Genomic DNA, 20,230 nt, shown 5'->3' with positions numbered 1-20,230 from the left:
GTAACATCTTGCTGTGTGTACACTGCCATATGTAGCCTTTACTCATGCTCCTCAGAGGCTTCCAATTCAGAGCTTTCTCAGTGAGCCAATGAGGATGCACATTCCAGCTTTGTGCCTCCTCCTGGGCTAAGGATAGGGCAGGTGGTAAGGTGCACAGAGATAAATAACACATGGTGGTTGTCCTCACATTATCAACTGTTTGGTCAAGGAGAGGAAACAAGCATAAGAACCAGTCAGAGAATGTAGGCTAGCACATGTTTAAGTAGATTGCACTGTGTGAAGAAGGCGGGGAGTTCACACAAGGGAAGTTCTAGGACAGTGATCAGAAAGGGCTTCATGTGGGAGGGTAGGAACTAAGCTGGCCACCAAGCGGTGGGTACTGTTGACAGGAGAAGGAACTTTTTCAGTCAGGGTGCCGAGACAGCTGGCATTGTGGTTCAGTGTCAGGCACATGCATGCCAAGTAAAGTGTTTTGCATTATTACATGACTGAGGAATGAACTTGATTTGCATGGTCGTATAGAATAACTGAGAAATTTGGATACACAGAGTAGGCCTTGATTTTATAGGGCCTTGAGAACCAGGGCCTTAAATACAGAGTGAAAAATTGAGACCTGTTAGAAACTCAAGAAGGTCACATGATAAAACTATTAAAGGAGCTTAATCTAGCCGTGGGTATGGAGGTTATACTGGATATAGACTAGCTATCTGAGCGGTTGCAGTCATTTATGTTTTGGTTAACTATAGATGAGATGATGCCCCAAAGAATAGAGTGAAATCACTGTAAGTAAGAGATTTCTAGGGGACGTAGGACAGAGCAAAATGATTTATAACCACCCAAGGATTTAAGATAGCCAATTCATACAAGGGCTGTGCCATTACTAGAGATTAGGATGTTATCTCTAGTTTAAGAGGAAAAAGTTTAATTTTGTTTTGAAACTTCAGGCAAGTGGAGTTAAGAAACTCTGGGATTTGAATCCCAGAATCTCACTTACTGATCATTCTCGGGGGTGGACCATTTAAACTTTCTTAGTTTTCGTTCTTTTGCTAAAACATGGTGAAAACTCATGGGATCTAGGGATAAATGGAATAATTTACTAGAGAAAGCACTATGATGTATTATAAAGAGTTGCTTTTGAGTTTACGATGGAATATACTTTTTTTTTTTTGAGATGGAGTTTCGCTCTTTTTGCCCAGGCTGGAGTGCAGTGGTGCGATCTCAGCTCACCGCAACCTCCGCCTCCCAGGTTCAAGCGATTCTCCTGCCTCAGCCTCCCGAATAGCTGGGATTATAGGCATGTGCCACCATGCCTGGCTAATTTTGTATTTTTAGTAGAGACGGGGTTTCTCCATGTTGGTCAGGCTGGTCTTGAACTGCCGACCTCAGGTGATCCACCCGCCTCGGCCTCCCAAAGTGCTGGGATTACAGGCGTGAGCCACCACGCCCGGCCACATGTTTAACATATATACAACCTGGAGCACAGGTGAGAGAACACAGAATGTAGTTGTAACAGTTTCCTAGGACTGCAGTAACAAATTAGCACAAACTAGGTGACTTAAAACAACAGAAATTTCTTCCTTCATGGTTCTGGAGGTCAGAAGTTTGAAATGAAGGTATCGGCAGGGTTGGTTTTTTTCTTGGGGACTTAGAGGGAGAGGCTGTTGCATGGCTCATTCCTAACTTTTGAAGGTTACCAGTGATCATTCCTTGGAGTTCCTTGCCTTATAGAGGCCTCATTCCAGTCTGCTGTCATCTGCATATGGCATTCTCCCCTGTGAGTCTCTGTCCTCGTTGGTCTCATTATAGGACCATGGTCCAGTAAGACCTCATCTTATAGAGAGGACCCTATTTCAAATATGGTCACAGTCTGAGGTTCTGGATGGACATTGATTTTGGGGGGACTTCAACCCAGTACACTAGTTAAGAAGTATTTCCAAATAAACCTAACCATTGTGCAATTTCTTTTTCAAGAGCACTGGAATTAAGCTGCCTTCATCAGTGTTTGCTTCAGAGTTTGAGGAAGATGTTGGATTGTTAAATAAAGCAGCTCCAGTTTCAGGTATTTTTAATTCCTTTATCTTTTTATGTGGATAAATGTATTTTGCAAAACATAAATGGTGTAGGATTTTTCTATCCCCATTAAAGTATTGAAACAATTGAGATATGTCTGGAATTCAGATCAGGGATTATTAGGAAGGGATGAGTGTGATCTTTGTATTTTTGTATTCCTACCATCATATCCTTGCATCTTTTGAGTTCCTGTTTGGAGAGGAAAGTGGGGAAACTATTCTTGGTAATCTAGTAGGGGAATTGTAACCTTCACGTAACCTCTTACAAACATAGTGGTGTTCATTATTCATTACTTGTAGTGTAATTTTGCAAAATAATCTGTTGTCTTTCAGAGTTTCTCCCAAGAGCATACAGGTATTTTTATAGAAGTTCATTTTACCATCTACACATATATTGGGGGAAAATGTTTGTTTTTAATTTTTAGTACCAACATTGTATTTCAGAACAAACACAAAAGTTCACAGAAGTGGTGTTGGTATTTTCTCCTGAGTTGCCTTAATTATTAACTAACAGCTGTCCTGTGACATTCATTCATTAATTTATTCTACAGATTTTTGAGTTGCCGCTGTCTGTGTGGCAGGGCTTTGGGTTAAAACAGAATAAAGCATAGTCTCTGACCCAAAAATTTACCTCGTTTGGGAAAAATAAACAATAAATGGTAAATTACAGTATAGATAGATAATACTAGTGGGGTGAGGAGTACCAAACCCAGCCTCACAGAGTTGAGCAAGGCTTTCTAAAGGAGGTGATGTCTAGTTTGTTTCTTAAGTAAAAGTTAGGTAGATAGAAGAAGAAGGGGAGGGGTGGGGACAAGAGGATGTTCCAGACAGTGGACTGTATGTGCTAAGGCAACAGAACATGAATATAGGTAACTGTACACATTTTAGCAGGCCCAGAAGGAAGGGTATGGATTAAAAAGAAATGAGGCCGGAGGGTTAAGCAATGGCCATGTAGCAGAGGGTGTTGGAGGCCATGTCAGATGATAAATTTGGAGTTGAAAGTTTGTCTTGAACTTGAGTTTTGTTGTTGTTGTTTGTTTTCATTTTCTCCTTGTGGAGCCGGGCTAACTCCTAAGCAGTGTGCCTAGAGTCAGCCTAGTATTTTTATAGATGGAAGAATATATCTGAAGAAACAGGTAGATATTTATTAAAATCTCATAGTCAGAAAAGACTGAAAGTATAACAGTCTAAAAATTGTTCATTTGAGTTACTTTTAACAGGTGAATTTAAAGCCCAGTTTCTTCCTGCAGACAAAACCTTTGAATTATGCTAGACAAGGTTGAACATTATAGATGTATAATGGAACAGTATTTTTACCAGTGGATATTAAAAGGAGAAGCATCATTTCTTTTTTCTTTTTTTTTTTTTTAGTTATACTTTAAGTCCTGGGATATATGTGCAGGTTTGTTACATAGGTATACACGTCATGGTGGTTTGCTGCATCCATCAACCCATCATCTACATTAGGCATTTCTCCTAATGCTGTCCCTCCCCTAGCCCCCCCATCCCCCAACAGGTCCCAGTGTGTGATGTTCCCCTCCCTGTGTCCATGTGTTCTCAATTGTTCAACTCCCTGTTATGAGTAAGAGCATGCAGTGTTTGGTTTTCTGTTCCTGTGTTAGTTTGCTGAGAATTATGGTTTCCAGCTTCATCCATGTCCCTGCAAAGGACATGAACTCATCCTTTTTTGTGGCTGCATAGTATTCCATGGTGTATATGTGCCACATTTTCTTTATCCAGTCTATCATTGATGAACATTTAAGCTGGTTCCAAGTCTTTGCTATTGTGAACAGTGCTGCAGTAAACCTACTTGTGCATGTGTCTTTATAGTAGAATGATTTATTATCCTTTGGGTATATACCCAGTAATGGGATTGCTGGGTCAAATGGTGTTTCTGGTTCTGGACCCTTGAGGAATCACCACACTGTCTTCCACAATGGTTGAACTAATTTACACTCCCACCAACAATGTAAAAGCGTTCCTATTTCTCCACATCCACTCCAGAATCTGTTGTTTCCTGACTTTTTAATGATTGCCATTCTAACTGGCGTGAGATGGTATCTCCTTGTGGTTTTGATTTGCATTTCTCTAATGAGCAGTGGTTTGTAGTTCTCCTCTAAGAGGTCCTTCACATCCCTTGTAAGTTGTATGCCTATTTTATTCTCTTTGTAGCTATTGTGAATGGGAGTTCACTCATGATTTGGCTCTCTGTTTGTCTATTATTGGTGTATAGGAATGCTTGTGATTTTCGCACATTGATTTTGTATCCTGAGAATACAACTTTGCTGAAGTTGCTTATCAGCTTAAGGAGATTTTGGGCTGAGATGATGGGGTTTTCTAAATAGACAGTCATGTCATCTGCAAACAGAGACAATTTGACTTCCTCTCTTCCTATTTGAATACCCTTTATTTCTTTCTCTTGCCTGATTGCCCTCCAGAACTTCCAATACTATGTTGAATAGGAGTGGTGAGAGAGGGCATCCTTGTCTTGTGCCAATTTTCAAAGGAATGCTTCCAACTTTTGCCCATTCAGTATGATATTGGCTGTGGGTTTGTCATAAATAGCTCTTACTATTTTGAGATGTGTTCCATCAATACCTAGTTTATGGAGAGTTTTTAGCTTGAAAGGGGTGTTGAATTTTATTGAAGGCCTTGTCCGCGTCTATTGAGATAATCATGTGGTTTTTGTCATTGGTTCTGTTGATGTAATGGATTACGTTGAACCAGGCTTGTATCCCAGGGATGAAGCCGACTTGATTGTGGTGGATAAGCTTTTTGATATGCTGCTGGATTCGTTCTGCCAGTTTTTTATTGACGATTTTCACATTGATGTTCATCAGGGATATTGTCCTGAAATTTTCTTTTTTTGTTGTGTCTCTACCAGGTTTTGGCATCAGGATGATGCTGGCCTCATAAAATGAGTTAGGGAGGAGTCCCTCTTTTTCTATTGTTTGGAATAGTTTCAGAAGGAATGGTACCAACTCCTCTCTGTACCTCTGGTGGAATTTGGCTGTGAATCTGTCTGGTCCTGGGCTTCTCTTTTGGTTGGTAGGCTATTACTGCCTTAATTTCAGAACTTGTTATTGGTCTATTCAGGGATTCGACTTCTTCCTGGTTTAGTCTTGGGAGGGTGTATATGTCCAGGGATTTATCCATTTCTTCTAATTTTCTAGTTTATTTGCATAGAGGTGTTATATAGTATTCTCTGATGGTAGTTTTTATTTCTGTGGGATCAGTGGTGAAATCCACTTTATCATTTTTTGTTGTGTCTATTTGATTCTTCTCTCTTTTCTTCTTTTATTAGTCTGACTAGCAGTTGATCTTTTCAAAACACCAGCTCCTGGATTCATTGGTTTTTTTGAAGGGTTTTTTTGTATCTCTATCTACTTCAATTCTGCTGTGTTTTAGTTATGTCTTGTCTTCTACTAGGTTTTATATTTGTTTGCTCTTGTTTCTCTAATTCTTTTAATTGTGATGTTAGGGTGTCGATTTTAGATCTTTCCTGCTTTCTCCTGTGGGAGTTTAGTGCTATAAATTTCACCCTAAACATTGCTTTAGCTGTGTCCCAGAGATTCTGGTATGTTGTATCTTTGTTCTCATTGGTTTCAAAGAACTTATTTATTTCTACCTTAATTTTGTTATTTACTCAGTAGTCATTCAGGAGCAGGTTGTTCAGTTTCCAAGTAGTTGTGCAATTTTGAGTGGATTTCTTAATCCTGAGTTCTAATTTGATTGCACTGTGGTCTGAGAGACTGTTACGATTTCCGTTCTTTTGCATCTGCTGAGGAGTGTTTTACTTCAGTTATATGGTCAATTTTAGGATAAGTGCGATGTGGTGCTGAGAAGAATGTATATTTTGTTGATTTGGGGTGGAGAGTTATGTCACTGTCTATAAGGTCCACTTGGTCCAGAGCTGAGTTCAAGTCCTGAAGATCCCTGTGAATTTTCTGTCTCGTTGATCTGTCTAATATTGACAATGGGGTGTTAAAGTCTCCCATTATTATTATGTGGGAGTCTAAGTCTCTTTGTAGGTCTCTTAGAACATGCTTTATGAATCTGGGTGCTCCCGTATTAGGTGCATATATATTTAGGATAGTTAGCTTTTCTTGTTGCATTATTCCCTTTACCATTATGTAATGCCCTTCTTTGTGTTTTTTTATCTTTGTTGGTTTAAAGTCTGTTTTATCAGAGATTAGGATTGCAACCCTTGCTGTTTTTTGCTTTCCATTTGCTTGGTAAATAACCTCCATTCCTTTATTTTGAGTCTATATGTGTCTTTGCACATGAGATGGGTCTCCTGAATACAGCACACTGATGGGTCTTGACTCTTTATCCAGTTTGCCAATCTGTGTCTTTTAGTTGGCGCATTTAGCCCATTTACATTTAAGGTTAATATTGTAATGTGTTAGTTTGATTCTGCCATTATGATGCTAGCTGGTTATTTTGCGTGTTATTTGATGCAGTTTCTTCATAGTATTGATGGTCTTTACTCTTTGGTATGTTTTGCAGTGGCTGGTACCAGTTTTTCCTTTCCATATTTGGTGCTTCCTTCAGGAGCTCTTGTAAGGCAGGCCTGGTGGTGACAAAATCTCTTAGCATTTGCTTGTGTGGAAAGGATTTTATTTCTCCTTCACTTATGAAACTTAGTTTGGCTGGATATGAGATTCTGGGTTGAAAATTCTTTACTTTAAGAATGTTGAGTATTGTCCCCCACTCTCTTCTAGCTTGTAGGGTTTCTGCCGAGGGATCTGGTGTTAGTCTGATGGGCTTCTCTTTGTGGGTAACCTGACCTTTGTCTCTGGCTGCCCTTAACATTTTTTTCTTCATTTCAGCCTTGGTGAATCTGACGATTATGTGTCTTGGGGTTGCTCTTCTCAAGGAATATCTTTGTGGCATTCTCTGTATTTCCTGAATTTGAATGTTGGCCTGCCTTGCTAGGTTGGGGAAGTTCTCCTGGATAGCTTGGTTCCATTCTCCCCGTCACTTTCAGGTACATCAGTCAAACGTAGGTTTGGTCTTTTCACATAGTCCCATATTTCTTGGAGGCTTTGTTCATTCCTTTTCATTCTTTTTTCTCTAATCTTGTCTTCACGCTTTATTTCATTAAGTTGATCTTCAATCGCTGATATCCTCTCTTCCACTCGGCTATTGTTATTTGTGTGTGCTTCACAAAGTTCTCTTGCTGTGTTTTTCAGCTCCGTCACATCATTCATGTTCTTCTCTAAACTGGTGATTCTAGTTAGCAATTCCTCTAACCTTTTTTCAAGGTTTTTAACTTCCTTGCATTGGGTTAGGACATGCTTCTTTAGCTCGGAGGAGTTTGTTATTACCCACCTCCTGAAGCATACTTCTGTCAGTTCGTCAAACTCATTCTCCATCCAGTTTTGTTCCCTTGCTGGCGAGGAGGTGTGATCCTTTGAAGAGAAGAGGCATTCTGGTTTTTGGAATTTTCAGCCTTTTTGTGCTGGTTTTTCCTCATCTTCTTGGATTTTTGTACCTTTAGTCTTTGTTGTTGGTGACCTTCAGATGGGGTTTCTGTGTGGACGTCCTTTTTGTTGATGTTGATGCTATTCCTTTCCGTTAGGTTTATTTCTAACAGACCACTCTGCTGCAGATCTGCTGGAGTTTGCTGGAGGTCCACTTCAGTCCCTGTTTGCCTGGGTATCACCAGCGGAGGCTGCAGAACAGCAAAGATTGCTGCTTGTTCCTTCCTCTGGAAGCTCTGTCCCAGAGGGGTACCCACCAGATGCCAACCAGAGCTCTCCTCTGTGAGGTGTCTGTCGACCCCTGATGGGAGGTGTCTCCCAGGCAGGAGGCATAGGGGTCAGGGACCCACTTGAGGAGGCAGTCTGTCCCTTAGCAGAGCTCGAGCACTGTGCCGGGAGATCTGCTGCTGTCTTCAGAGCCAGCAGGCAGGAAGGTTTGAGTCTGCTGGAGCTGCGCCCACAGCCGCCCCTTCCCCCAGGTGCTCTGTCCCAGGGAGATGGGAGTTTTATTTATAAGTCCCTGACTGGGGCTGAGGCAGCATTTTTTTTTTTTTTTTTTTTGTCTTGGCATGATCACTCTTTATTCTTCACTAGACTGAACTTAGTTCTTAATCATTCTTTTATCCTCAATATATTAATAGACTCTTGCTATCATAGGTCCTTATATGAATGAATTGTTGCTACCTTGGGAATTGTTGCTCAATTTTTGTTTTCCTTCTAGGACCTCGACTGGATTTTGATCCTGACATTGTTGCAGCTCTTGATGATGATTTTGACTTTGATGATCCAGATAATCTGCTTGAGGATGACTTTATTCTTCAGGCCAATAAGTCAACAGGAGAGGAAGAGGGAAGGGATATACAGTATGTGTGGTTTGTTTCAAAGCAGAGATGATGACCTAAGTGTTACTGCTTCAGTGGGATGGTAACCATAGAACGTTACAGTTGGAAGAGACCTTCAAGAGCATTTAATCTGAGACTTCTGTATTTTAGAGCAGAAAATGTGAAATTTATTGCTTTTCCTACCAAACTGGGTTGATCAGACACCCTCCTGCCTAGACAAGAACCTTTCCTGAAATACCTTCTGGTTTTACTTGTGTAAAGTGATTTTGTTCTGTTACTTTTTAAGTTGTTTTGGTAGGTAATTTATGACCTTTACTTTAGGAAATCTGAAAATGAAGAGGACAGCGAGTGGGAAGATGTGGATGATGAGAAGGGAGATAGCAGTGATGACTATGACTCTGCAGGCCTATTGTCAGATGAAGATCGTATGTCTGTGCCCAGAAAAACCCACAGAGCTATAGCAGATCACTTGTTCTGGAGTGAGGAAACAAAAAGTCGCTTCACCGAGTATTCGATGACTTCCTCAGTCATGAGGAGAAATGAACAGCTGACCCTACATGATGAGAGGTTTGAGAAGGTAAGGTCCCCAAATAAGGGATGCTTTAGTACTATCTTATGATATATATATATATATTTTTTAATACCTGTCAACTTTAGCCCAGGTTGAAGTGCTCACCAACCACAAAGTCAATCATAGGATATTTACAACTATCCAGCTATAGGTTCATGTAGCCAGCATAAAGCAGAAGGGTATCAGTGCAGTACAGGAGCACAAAGACTGGAAAGGGAGCATAGAACTGTGCAGAAGAAGAGTAATCGCCTAGGAGGATGTGACTTTTCCAATTTATATCACATGCTTACACCTGGAGGTGGCCCAAATGATGTCTCATTCAACCTGAATGGATAACCAAAAGTAGTTGTAATCGTTTTATTCTCAGTAACTGTGGTAGGACAACTCACTTGAGTTTCTGTTTGGCCCTTAAAACCCCCAAGAAGTGGTCCTGAAAACCCCCATCATGTCTAATGTTGTGCTTCTTTATTGTGTGTGTCATATAGATTTGTCTCAGATTAGAATGTGAATTCCCCCAGGACAGAGAGTTTTTTGTATTTTGCTCACGGATACATCCAAAAGCCTAAACTGGTGTCTTGGCATGTAGTAGAAGTTTAAAGTGTTCCATAAATGATAAATGTATGAAGGAATAGTTTCCTTCAAGGTGAATCTAAAGATAGAAGCAATCCAGTACAGGACCTTGATGAAGCCAAGTGGGTTGAGGTGGATCTGGAAGCTGGACCATCCTCTGGCCAAGTCAGCCAATCCGCCTGTGAGCTAAGTAGATGTTAGGCGCCTTGCTGTGTGCCTTGTTTTTTTGTTTTTTAAATTTTTTTAAAAAGAGAGATTGGGACCCAAAGCTAAAACTTTTGAGTGTTGAAAACAACGTATCTCTTTATTAAAACAGAGCATAAAAGCACCCTACTTATTGTTGTTTTCCCTTTACGCACTCTGTGAGGCCAGTCACCCTAGTTTTGATTCTGGAAAGAATGTGTATAGGTCAAAAGGAGTTGGCTGATCAAACATTCTTATTGTCCCCCTTGAATTCTGACATCCTGATTCTCAGTTTCTCCAACAGTAATCCGTAAGATGTTGTATTTCTGAAGTATTGGCCTCATTGAGCACATCAAAATTCCATTTCTTTCCATTTCTCATCTGGAGTTTTCAGACATAACTAACACTGAGGAACATAATGGAAGTAGAGTATAAGATGCTTTTGAAAGTTTGAATTTTCATATACTGTATTTGGTTCTGTTGTAACAGATTAGCTCCAGGGTTTGTGATCCCAACCTATAGACTGTTTATAAGATTTTTAATCCCGCCTATGCTGTTGTTCTGTAGCACATAACACCTCCTAACATCATGTCTAATGTTGTGCATCTTTATTGTGTGTGTCATATAGATTTGTCTCAGATTAGAATGTGAATTCCCCAAGGACAGAGTTTTTTGTATTTTGCTCACGGATACATCCAAAAGCCTAAAATGGTGTCTTGGCATGTAGTAGAAGTTTAAAGTGTTCCATAAATGATAAATGAATAAAGGAATAGCTTCCTTCAAGGTGAATCTAAAATAAAGGCTCTTACCTTGCTACCTTCTCAGCTAATACTATTTTCCCTCTTCTCTTGAGGGAGAAGCAAATTGTTGCTACACATCTCACACTTCAGGAGATGTATCCCCCCCATTTACTCTTTGTCAAAGCTTAACAGTGTCAACACCATTTGCATAATATAATAATTATTGTCTAGACAAGAACGAAATATGTACATTAGTGGGAGAATTTTCAGTTGCACAATCTTTTAGTTTGCGTAACTAAGGAATTTGAAAATATCTTCAGGCTGGGCATAGTGGCCCATGCCTATTATCCCAGAACTGTGGGAGGCTGAAACAGGTGGATCACTTGAACCCAGGAGTTTGAGACTGTCTTGAGCAATGCAGAGCCTGTTTCTATTAACAAAAATAAATAAAGTAGCTGGGTGTGGTGGCATGTGCCTGTGGTCCCAATGCTTCAGAGGCTGAGGAGGGAGGATCACTTGAGCCTGAGAGTTTGAGGCTGCAGTGAACTATGGTCGCGCCACTGTACTCCAGGCTTGGAGACAGTGAGATATTTTAAAAAAAAAAGAAAAGAAAAAGTATCTTAAAAAATGTTTTGATGTAATCTGTGCTGCCTAGCATTTTGTTCTCCAAGCTAAGTAGAATAATGCCTTTCATTTACATGTTAAATGGAAGCCTATTTTTAGTCTAAATGTAAGTCTTAAAGTACTGAGCAGAAATATCTTCCACATCCTATTGCATTAAATCCCTACTAATATTTTAATGGTAATTGTGATAGTACCTAAATAACTATTGTGTAAGAATAAAATTAATGTAAAAAAATTTTTAAATATGTAGTCTTACTGAGTACATTTGCTTTTCATGGTATCTTTTCTCTGTTTATATTCAAGTTTTATGAGCAATATGATGATGATGAAATTGGAGCTCTGGATAATGCAGAATTGGAAGGTTCTATTCAAGTGGACAGCAATCGCTTACAGGAAGTTTTGAATGACTACTATAAAGAAAAGGCAGAGAAGTACAGTGACTTTTCTTTCCTTGTTTATCTGTTCTTTTTTTTAAAAAAGAAAAAATTCCAAAGAAAGGTCTATAGTATAACTGAATTGAGGAAAAAATTAACCTAGTCAAAATCCATATTAAGAAAATGAAAAAGGAAAAAAAAAGATAGGAGGGGGGAAAAAAGTGGTACATTTTCCATAAACTTTGGCTCATGTATAGCTCATCTGTTTTGCCTACATTTTGGTGTTAAGCATTCTGAAGTAGAATGTAATGGGAATATACGAGGGGCCACTTTTTGCATACCTTTGACTTGAGAAGAGTCGTGGTAGAATGTGTTTCGTTTTTTAATTTTTTTTTTTTTTTTTTGAAATGGAGTCTTGCTCTGTTGCCCAGGCTGGAATGTAGTGGTGTGATCTCAGCTCACCTGCAACCTCCACCTCCCAGGTTCAGGTGATTCTCCTGCCTCAGCCTCCTGAGCCGATGTGATTACAGGGGCATGCCGCCATGCCCAGCTAATTTTTGTATTTTTAGTAGAGACAGGGTTCCACCATGTTGGCCAGGCTGGTCTCAAACTCAACCCCATGTAATATGCCCGCCTCGGCCTCCCAAAGTGCTGGGATTATAGGCGTGAGCCACCGTGCCCAGCCCATTTTTAATTTTTTTTACTTTTATTTTGCTTAAAAGTTAAAGAAATAAAGGGACACATTCCCCTTGGGAAATAAGATGATATTTCTAGTCTTTGGGCTGAAGAATTATTCCAAGTATATGCTCTTTTCTTCTTTCTGAAATGCCAGGTGTTTTGAGAAGTAGGTATTTACATCTCGCGGAAAGATAAGAATTTGTCTCTCCAGCTAGATTAGAGGAACTGACCAGCTGGTTATTTTGGCAAATCAGCATCCACATCAAGGTGACTCTCCTCTGAGAGAAACTGATGAAGTGTTCAAATCTGCTAGAAAGGTCTGATGTTCCATGATCACTATAATATATAGATCCCATAGCAGGACAAGGAGCTGTATAGTTTGAGTAAAATATTTGAATACTTCGCAGAGACAGATGAGTTATGCTTTTTTAGGCTTTAAAAACCTGTTTTCTTAGGAAGCTGCCTTGGAAAGACACAGGTAGATGTTACCTTCCTATCAGCTAAGTGAATATCCAAAACTCACTGGAGGGAAAAGGCAGGGCTGGGTAGAACAGAGTTTGACAGAAAATGACAGATAGGTCACTGGAATATGTGCATTTTAAAACACTGGTTTTTTCCCACAGCTAGAAATTGCAGTTTTAGTGACATAGTATAATAAGAGGTCATTTTCCCCCCTCTCGGTCTTCACTTTTAAAAACTCATCCAAAAGTTGTGTAAAATTGAATACTCTTGAACCCTTGGAGGATCAAGACCTGCCAATGAATGAGTTTGATGTGTCTGAGGAGGAAGAAATGATTACTGTAGTCCTTGAAGAAGCCAAAGAGAAGTGGGATTGTGAATCTATTTGTAGTAAGTATATTCACTTTATGATAGTAATTTTAAAGTATTAAAGTATATCAACTTTAGTCTGGGTGCGGTGGCTCATGCCTGTAATCCCAGTACTTTGGGAGGCTGAGGCAGGTGGATCACCTGATGTCAGGAGTTCAAGACCAGCCTGGCCAACATGGTGAAACCGCGTCTCTACTAAAAATACAAAAATTAGCCAGGCATGGCGGCGGGCACCTGTAATCCCAGTTACTCGAGAGGCTGAGGCAGGAGAATAGCTTGAACTCGGGAGGTGGAGGTTGCAGTGAGCCGAGATCACGCCATTGTACTCCAACCTGGGCAACAAGAGCGAAACTCTAAAAAAAAAAAAAAACATATATCAACTTTGAAAAAATACATATATTTTAATAAGAGTTACGCTTTTAGGAAATTTGTGAAAAATTATTTGGAAAGAGTAATATTCCAATATTGAGTTGTAAGCAATTTATAAAACATTGATCAGAGACTCTAATGTTATTTTGCACTATGAAAACACAAGGTCAGAAGTATAGTAGGAATTCAGTAATGCTTGGTGGAACTGAAAGTGTGCTTATTGATACATGACTTTTATTTGTTTTTTTAGGTACATACTCAAATTTATATAACCATCCACAGCTTATCAAGTATCAACCAAAGGTAAGTCCTAGTGTGCTAAGCTATTTGAAGGATGAAGTGCCTAAAAAATAGAGTGCACATTTTCGCTCAGTAACTTTTTATCTTTGTGGCTAGCAGTGATATTAGGAAAAGCAGCAACAGTATGCCATTAATGTGCTATTTTTTAATAGGAATGAGAAATAACTCTAGTACCATTTTATCTGTATTTCAGCCCAAACAAATTCGAATATCTTCTAAAACAGGAATACCTCTCAATGTCTTACCAAAGCAAGGACTCACAGCAAAGCAAGCTGAAAGAATACAGATGATTAATGGCAGTGACCTTCCTAAAGTATCAACCCAGCCACGTTCTAAAAACGAAAGCAAAGAAGATAAAAGAGCAAGAAAGCAAGCTATCAAAGAAGAGCGCAAGGTAAAAAATGTTTTTCAAATGTGAGATTTACAAAGAGCTGGTGGAGGGGAAATTAGGGGAATTTTGTAAAAGCAGCCCGTTATCAGGTTAAAGATATGAGTAATACAAGTATATTCTTGTACTTACAACAGGAACGAAGAGTGGAGAAGAAAGCTAACAAGTTAGCATTTAAACTGGAGAAAAGAAGGCAAGAAAAAGAGCTGCAGAACTTGAAGAAGAATGTTGAGGGACTAAAGCTATAGACAGTAGAGCATACAGGGCAAGGCACTTTATTAGGGACTCTTCATTATCTTTAGTCATTGACTAGAACCTTCAGAAAGACAAAACTGTTTGCCATTTTACTGGCAGATAAGAAGAAAATACAGTATTTGTATTATTTTTATACCAGCAAGTGTCCCCTGCCAGCTGTCTTGTAAATACTGTAATGTTTTAATTTTTAATATTTTAAGCTTACATTTGCTCTGAAATAAATGACTTCATGAATGTGAAATGTTTGGATAAATTAAAGGAAAATATCTTCATAACTTGAATGGAATTGTATTCATTTATTTGTATGGTTGTCATAGTTGTTTTTTGCAGATGTTTTCAAATATTTCTTTGAATCCTCTCCATGCCTTTTCAGGAATTACGTGGTTTAATTTGCTGTAAATAGAAAAGTGGCCTGGTTAAACTCAATTTTGAAATGCTGACTTTATTCTGTTTAGTGTAAGATGAGTTTTTCTGAGAAGTTTCCACTGTTAGGAAGCTAAGTTTTCCCTTGCTGTATACAAAAGACTATTTCAAAAGGGTGGTAAAACTGAATGTTAAGGTTCTTAAGATTCATATTTCCTGTTATATTACTGGATGACTTGCTTTTGGGATTTAGGAACAGTGAAGGCAGGAAACAGAATAGTCAAGGAAATAAGAAAACTTATTTAGCTTCAATGAGTCCCTAGTTCAAAATCAGATGTATTTATTTCAGTTTAAACTGGAGAGTTTGCCTTTTCAACATTAGTTAATCCTTGGAACCGTTCATACTTGATTAAAATACATAGTTGAAAACTTTCCCTGTTTTTGATGAGTTGATTTTTGTTTTAACTGGTTCAAACTTTTTCAAGGTTTAGGCAATGACATCATCACAGTTGTTGATTATTTGGTAAACTGTGACTTCTTGCAACAGATTAGTGGCCCTGGTTTATGTTCTTGTCTAGTATGTTGTTATCTAGACTAAGCTGTAAAAATCTGTGAACACTGTTGCTCTGAGTTAGGAACAGAATGGCTGGGGCAGAACCATTTTTGGCAGGTGAGCTGCACTTGATATCTAAATTATTAGAAAACTGCCTTCATCTGTAATCATTTGCTTATGGTTTTTCCAAAGCTGGTAGGTATTAGCTTGTTCTACCATGTGTGATCTGTTTAAATCTAAGTACTGTAGGATTTTTAAAGAGTTGTCAAAACTGATGGCATTAGGTATTCTACCAACACAGGCTAGAAAAAAATCTTAACTGGAGCTTGTCATTGCAGAAGTAGGATACTGGAGAGAATGTGTTTAAATGCCAGCCTGTGAAGTAAAGGGTCAGATGATGGTTTATGTCAGTATTGAGAACGTAAGTACTAAAAGGATTGGCCATGTATTTTGATAGCTGTCTCAACTGAAGATTCTCAAAAACAGCAAGAGTCTTATAGGCATTGGATGTTCCTTTGTCATGTTACTGAAATTCTGTGTTATGAGGTGCTAACTTTACTTCACTTTGTTTAAATCCATATATTATATATTTTGCAATTAAGAGAAAAAGACTAGGCCATGAGTCTTGATGAAACATATTGTGATTTAGGCAGATTATACTCCAAACTTAAATATTTTAAATTTATTCTGAAGAACAAATTCATGATACTTTAAATGAGTTTTCTGATATCTTTGTTGTCTAAAAATCTATAAATGATGATTGGGAACTGATCATAAAAGCTCCGTGTTAAATGTTGGGAGCCCAAGAGATCAGAGGGTTTTTGCCTTCAGGAGCCACATGGTCTGAGGAGGCAGGATAGGTCCAACGAAATGTAACTGGCAATACTATCACTGTTGTGGTAAGTACCACTTTAAATGAGAATCTTGGTACTTGCTGTTCCCTGGAAGTGCTCTCACTACAGACAGACCTTCCTCATGGTTGGTGCTCAGCTGTCACCTTCACTATAGGCTATTCCCTGAGCTTGTATTTAAAAATACTGCCTGCATCCCTCCCTTGCATCCTTGACCTGCCCTCCCTGGGTTATGTTCTCCACAACCTCTGTTGACACACAGAACTGGTTTTCAGTCTCCTCTTGCAGGACAAACCCTGAAGGCACAGTGTTTTATTTATTGCTTTATCCTCAGGTCTGGAACGGTGCCTGGCATTCAGTATACAGTCACAAAGTAGTGTATGGATGAATAGATACATGGGAAAGATTTCAGAAAAGAATTAAATGTGGAGAAAACCATAGCAGGGCCTAGACTCACTGGGGTTAGGGAGGAGAGAAAGGCCTAAGAGATCCCAGGCAGGGGGCAAAATGTTGAAGAATTTGTATCTTAAACCTTTTTTGTTTTTTCTTTTTTTTTGCCAAGATGGAGTCTTGCTCTGTCACCCAGGCTGGAGTGCAGTGGTGCAATCTCAGCTCACTGCAGCCTGCAACTTCCGGGTTCAAATGATTCTCCTCCCTCAGCCTCCCGAGCAGCTGGGATTACAGGTGTGCGCCACCACGCCCGGCTAACTTTCGTATTCTTAGAGACAGGGTTTCACCATGTTGGCCAGGCTGGTCTCGAACTCTTGACCTTGTGATCTGTCCGCCTCAGCCTCCCAAAGTGCTAGGATTTCAGGCATGAGCCACCAGCACCCGGCCCACCTATTTTGTTTAAGCACTGCCTGTGACTGGTGTTGAAACCACCTGGATATTGTGGTACCACAGATGCTCCTTGACTCATGGTGGGATTATGCCCTGATAAACCCACCATAAGCTGAAAACATGGTAAGTCAAAAATGCATTTACTATACTTAACCTACTGAATATCATAGTTCAGCCTAGCCTACCTTAAACTTGCTCAGAATACTTTCCATTAGCCCACAGTTGTGCAAAATCATCTGGCAATAACAGTACGCTGTAGAGTTACCAGTTTGCCCTCGTGATCACGTGGCTGGCTGGGAGCAGTGGCTCGCCACTGCCGCCCAGCATCATGAGAGAGGATTGTACCACTTTCTACTGAATACATACTGCTTTCTCACCATCATGGAAAAATTGTGAAGTTGAACCATCATAAGTTGAGGACCATTTGTACTCTTACTTTACAAGTCTAAGTGTCTGAAGTGCAGTTACCGCTTATGTGTATTACCTGTGATGCCCTGTATCTACACCTCCATTGTGATGTCATCAAGTCACCTCACTTGAAAGAACTCTAACCTCTTGTAACTTTACTGTTATGTTTTCAATACTTTTATGTTACTTCACGTGGGTTGAGATTGCTATGCTTTATCAGTCTTTTTCCAGTTAAAGGGCAGAGAAGGTAGAAATTCTAATGGCCTTGCATTTTTATTGTGAAGCTTACAGGAGAATGTTTAAAGCAAACACAGGGCCACTGTTCAAGTTAAGAAATACAACATAGAAGTCCCCAGTGAATCCATCCTTGATTTCATGTCACTCTTTGCCCTCAGGTAATCCAGCTGTCATGCAAGTTGAACATCTCTAATCCAAAATCCAAAACGTTGAGTACCAATGTGAGACAACAAATAAAAAACACCACGCATAAGTACTTAATACAAGCTTTGTTTCATGCACAAAATTATTTAAAATATTGCATAAAATTACTTTCAGGCTGTGTGTATAAGGTGACATCTGAAATAAAGTGTTTAGACTTGGGTTCCATCCCCATGATATCTTGTTCCAAAATCTGAAAAAAAAAAAATCTGCAACACTTCTGGTCCCAAGCATTTTGGATAAGGGATACTCAACCTGCATTAAGTATTTCCTTCTTTTTTAAAGCTACTTGTATAGTATCCCTAAACACAACACCTTTTTTCATTTTGACAACTGAAAAAAACAAACCTAGCTTTTTGAGGGCAGTATTTGCTACCAATTAGATGAAAGCTTCCTAGGGAAGATGAACTGTGAACAGTCCCTGGGTCTGACTTCGACTTCTAGAGTTTACAGGAACCCATGTTTAGATGTCAGTGAGCAAGGTGATGAGTGAGTTTAGGGAACAAGTCACAGTTTAGGCATCCAGGATGAGCAGAAATATGCTTAAAGGATTGTATTCTTGTTTTATATTTTCTGCTTCTAAACTCACCCTGACCTCTCAAGATCAATGCAGAACCTTCCTGTGGGGTGAAATGAGTGTCTCCAACTGATCTAGAGATCAGGATATGGAAGGGAGAGCAGGCACTTTATTAGAATGTGGCCAAACATGCCAAGTGTAGAACAAAATGGGAGCCAGGACTTCCTTGAATATACTATCTTGAGATTATGAAGGCAGTGAATATGTTAGTCATGATAGCCTTCAACACATCTGTTTCTTTAATCACACACCTCAAACCTCGACTGGTTGCTCTTTGGTTGTGGTGCCTAACTATCATACTGAGAATTCTCTTTTCTCTATCCATTGTATAATTGCCTTTTCCTATATCTCATTCACATGCTTGTGGATCACATCCTCCAGTAATTCATGAAATGGGGTACAGGGGATGTAGACTTTTTGGGAACTTGGATGTCTGGAAATATATTCTACTCTTATGCTGGATTGACAGCTTGACTGGATATAGAATTCTTGGTTGTAGATTACCTCAGAAGTTTAAAGCGTTTTTCCCATTAGTTTCCATTTCCAATTTTGCTTTTTGGAAATCTGAAGCCATCCTGATTGCTGATCGTTTGTATCTAATTTTTCTGTGGAAGTCTGTAGAATCTGTCTTCAGTATTCTGAAACTTCCATTTTACTGAGTATTTTAAATCAGAAGGTGTATTAGTGTTCTCTAGAGGGACAGAACTAATAGGATAGATCTATATATAAAGGGGAACTTATTAAATATTAACTCATAATCACAAGGTCCCACAATAGGCCGTCTGCAAGCTGAGGAGCAAGGAGAACCAGTACAGTGCCCAAACTGAAGAACTTGGGAGTCTAATGTTTGAGGGCAGGAAGCATCCAGCACAGGAGAAAGATGTAGGCTGGGAGGCTAGGCCAGTCTAGTCTTTTCACATTTTTTTTTTTTTCTGCCTACTTTAGATTAGATCCACGCTGGCAGGTGACTAGATGGTGCCCACCCAGATTAAGGATGGGTCTGCTTTCCCCAGTCCACTGACTCAAATGTTAATCTCCTTTGGCAACACCCTCAAAGACACACCCAGGATCAATAACTTTGATCCTTCAATCCAATCAGGTTGACACTCAGTATTAACCATCACAAGTCCACCTCTTGTCAACTTGAACCCATATCCATCTCCTGAGATCATACGTAATCTCCAAATAAAGACGATAATGAGGTCATAATTACGGCTAACGTAATACAACTATCCCTCCTACAATCAGAAATGCACCAATCCCCAACCCAAATACTATTACTATACTATATAGTATACTTACATACTATACTATATACTACATATAAGTACACTATATGTAAGTATACTATATAGTATATTATATACTATACTATATACTATATAGTATGTGAGTATACTATGGTAAGTATAGTATATAAGTATACTATAACAATACTTAAATGGTGATGTGAAGTCAATAAATCATATCACATGATGAAAGAAAAAGGAAATAAAATGAAGATATCTTCTTAGTACAAGTGTGTACGTGCACAAACATGGTTTTAACAAAAGAAGGAGGAAACACTCATGACAATTACAGTCCTCGTTTCTGCAGCTGGTCAAGTGGTCATAGCTGATATTGATGACTACATTCTTCTACTACCCATTCTGTATTCCCTTTGCCTTCAGCAAGCACCTCAGCAGGTTATGGTTTTTTCCTGGTGGAGTGACCCAAACCTTCATTCCTGAAGGGTCTGGGCCATTTGTAGTTCTGCCTGGATTGGGCTGTTGTAGTTTCCCATTGACCTTAATCACAGGGCATGGTAATACTAAGAGACACCCTAATGAATCTCCTGTATTCCATGCATACTCTTCCTTACCTCTGTTGTGGAATAGTGGAGCATACATGGCCTTCCAGAGAACTTTACCCAGCCCTTCAAAG

General features: G+C 39.3%; 1 protein-coding gene across 2 annotated transcripts in view; it reads left to right on the top strand.

Annotated features, from left to right (window-relative positions):
* Window positions 1-20,230, top strand: part of LOC105551762 (protein LTV1 homolog) — an 89,606-nt gene that overhangs the window by 4,826 nt on the left and 64,550 nt on the right. The window contains exons 4-11 of one of the 2 annotated variants that reach the window (XM_011997158.1): window positions 1,972-2,059; window positions 8,277-8,418; window positions 8,719-8,974; window positions 11,389-11,516; window positions 12,847-12,986; window positions 13,585-13,637; window positions 13,828-14,028; window positions 14,160-14,558. In XM_011997158.1, the coding sequence (XP_011852548.1) occupies window positions 1,972-2,059; window positions 8,277-8,418; window positions 8,719-8,974; window positions 11,389-11,516; window positions 12,847-12,986; window positions 13,585-13,637; window positions 13,828-14,028; window positions 14,160-14,270 (1,119 nt within the window). In that variant the 3' untranslated portion in view covers window positions 14,271-14,558. Of the gene's footprint in view, window positions 1-1,971; window positions 2,060-8,276; window positions 8,419-8,718; window positions 8,975-11,388; window positions 11,517-12,846; window positions 12,987-13,584; window positions 13,638-13,827; window positions 14,029-14,159; window positions 15,311-20,230 lie in introns of those variants that run through there. The other variant, XM_011997159.1, reaches the window with a different exon arrangement.

Source organism: Mandrillus leucophaeus, unplaced genomic scaffold (genome assembly GCF_000951045.1).
Source record: "Mandrillus leucophaeus isolate KB7577 unplaced genomic scaffold, Mleu.le_1.0 Scaffold531, whole genome shotgun sequence".
Classification (NCBI taxonomy): domain Eukaryota; kingdom Metazoa; phylum Chordata; class Mammalia; order Primates; family Cercopithecidae; genus Mandrillus; species Mandrillus leucophaeus.
The sequence above is the reverse complement of the archived record's forward strand: the minus strand, read 5'-3'. Positions and strand labels throughout refer to the sequence as shown.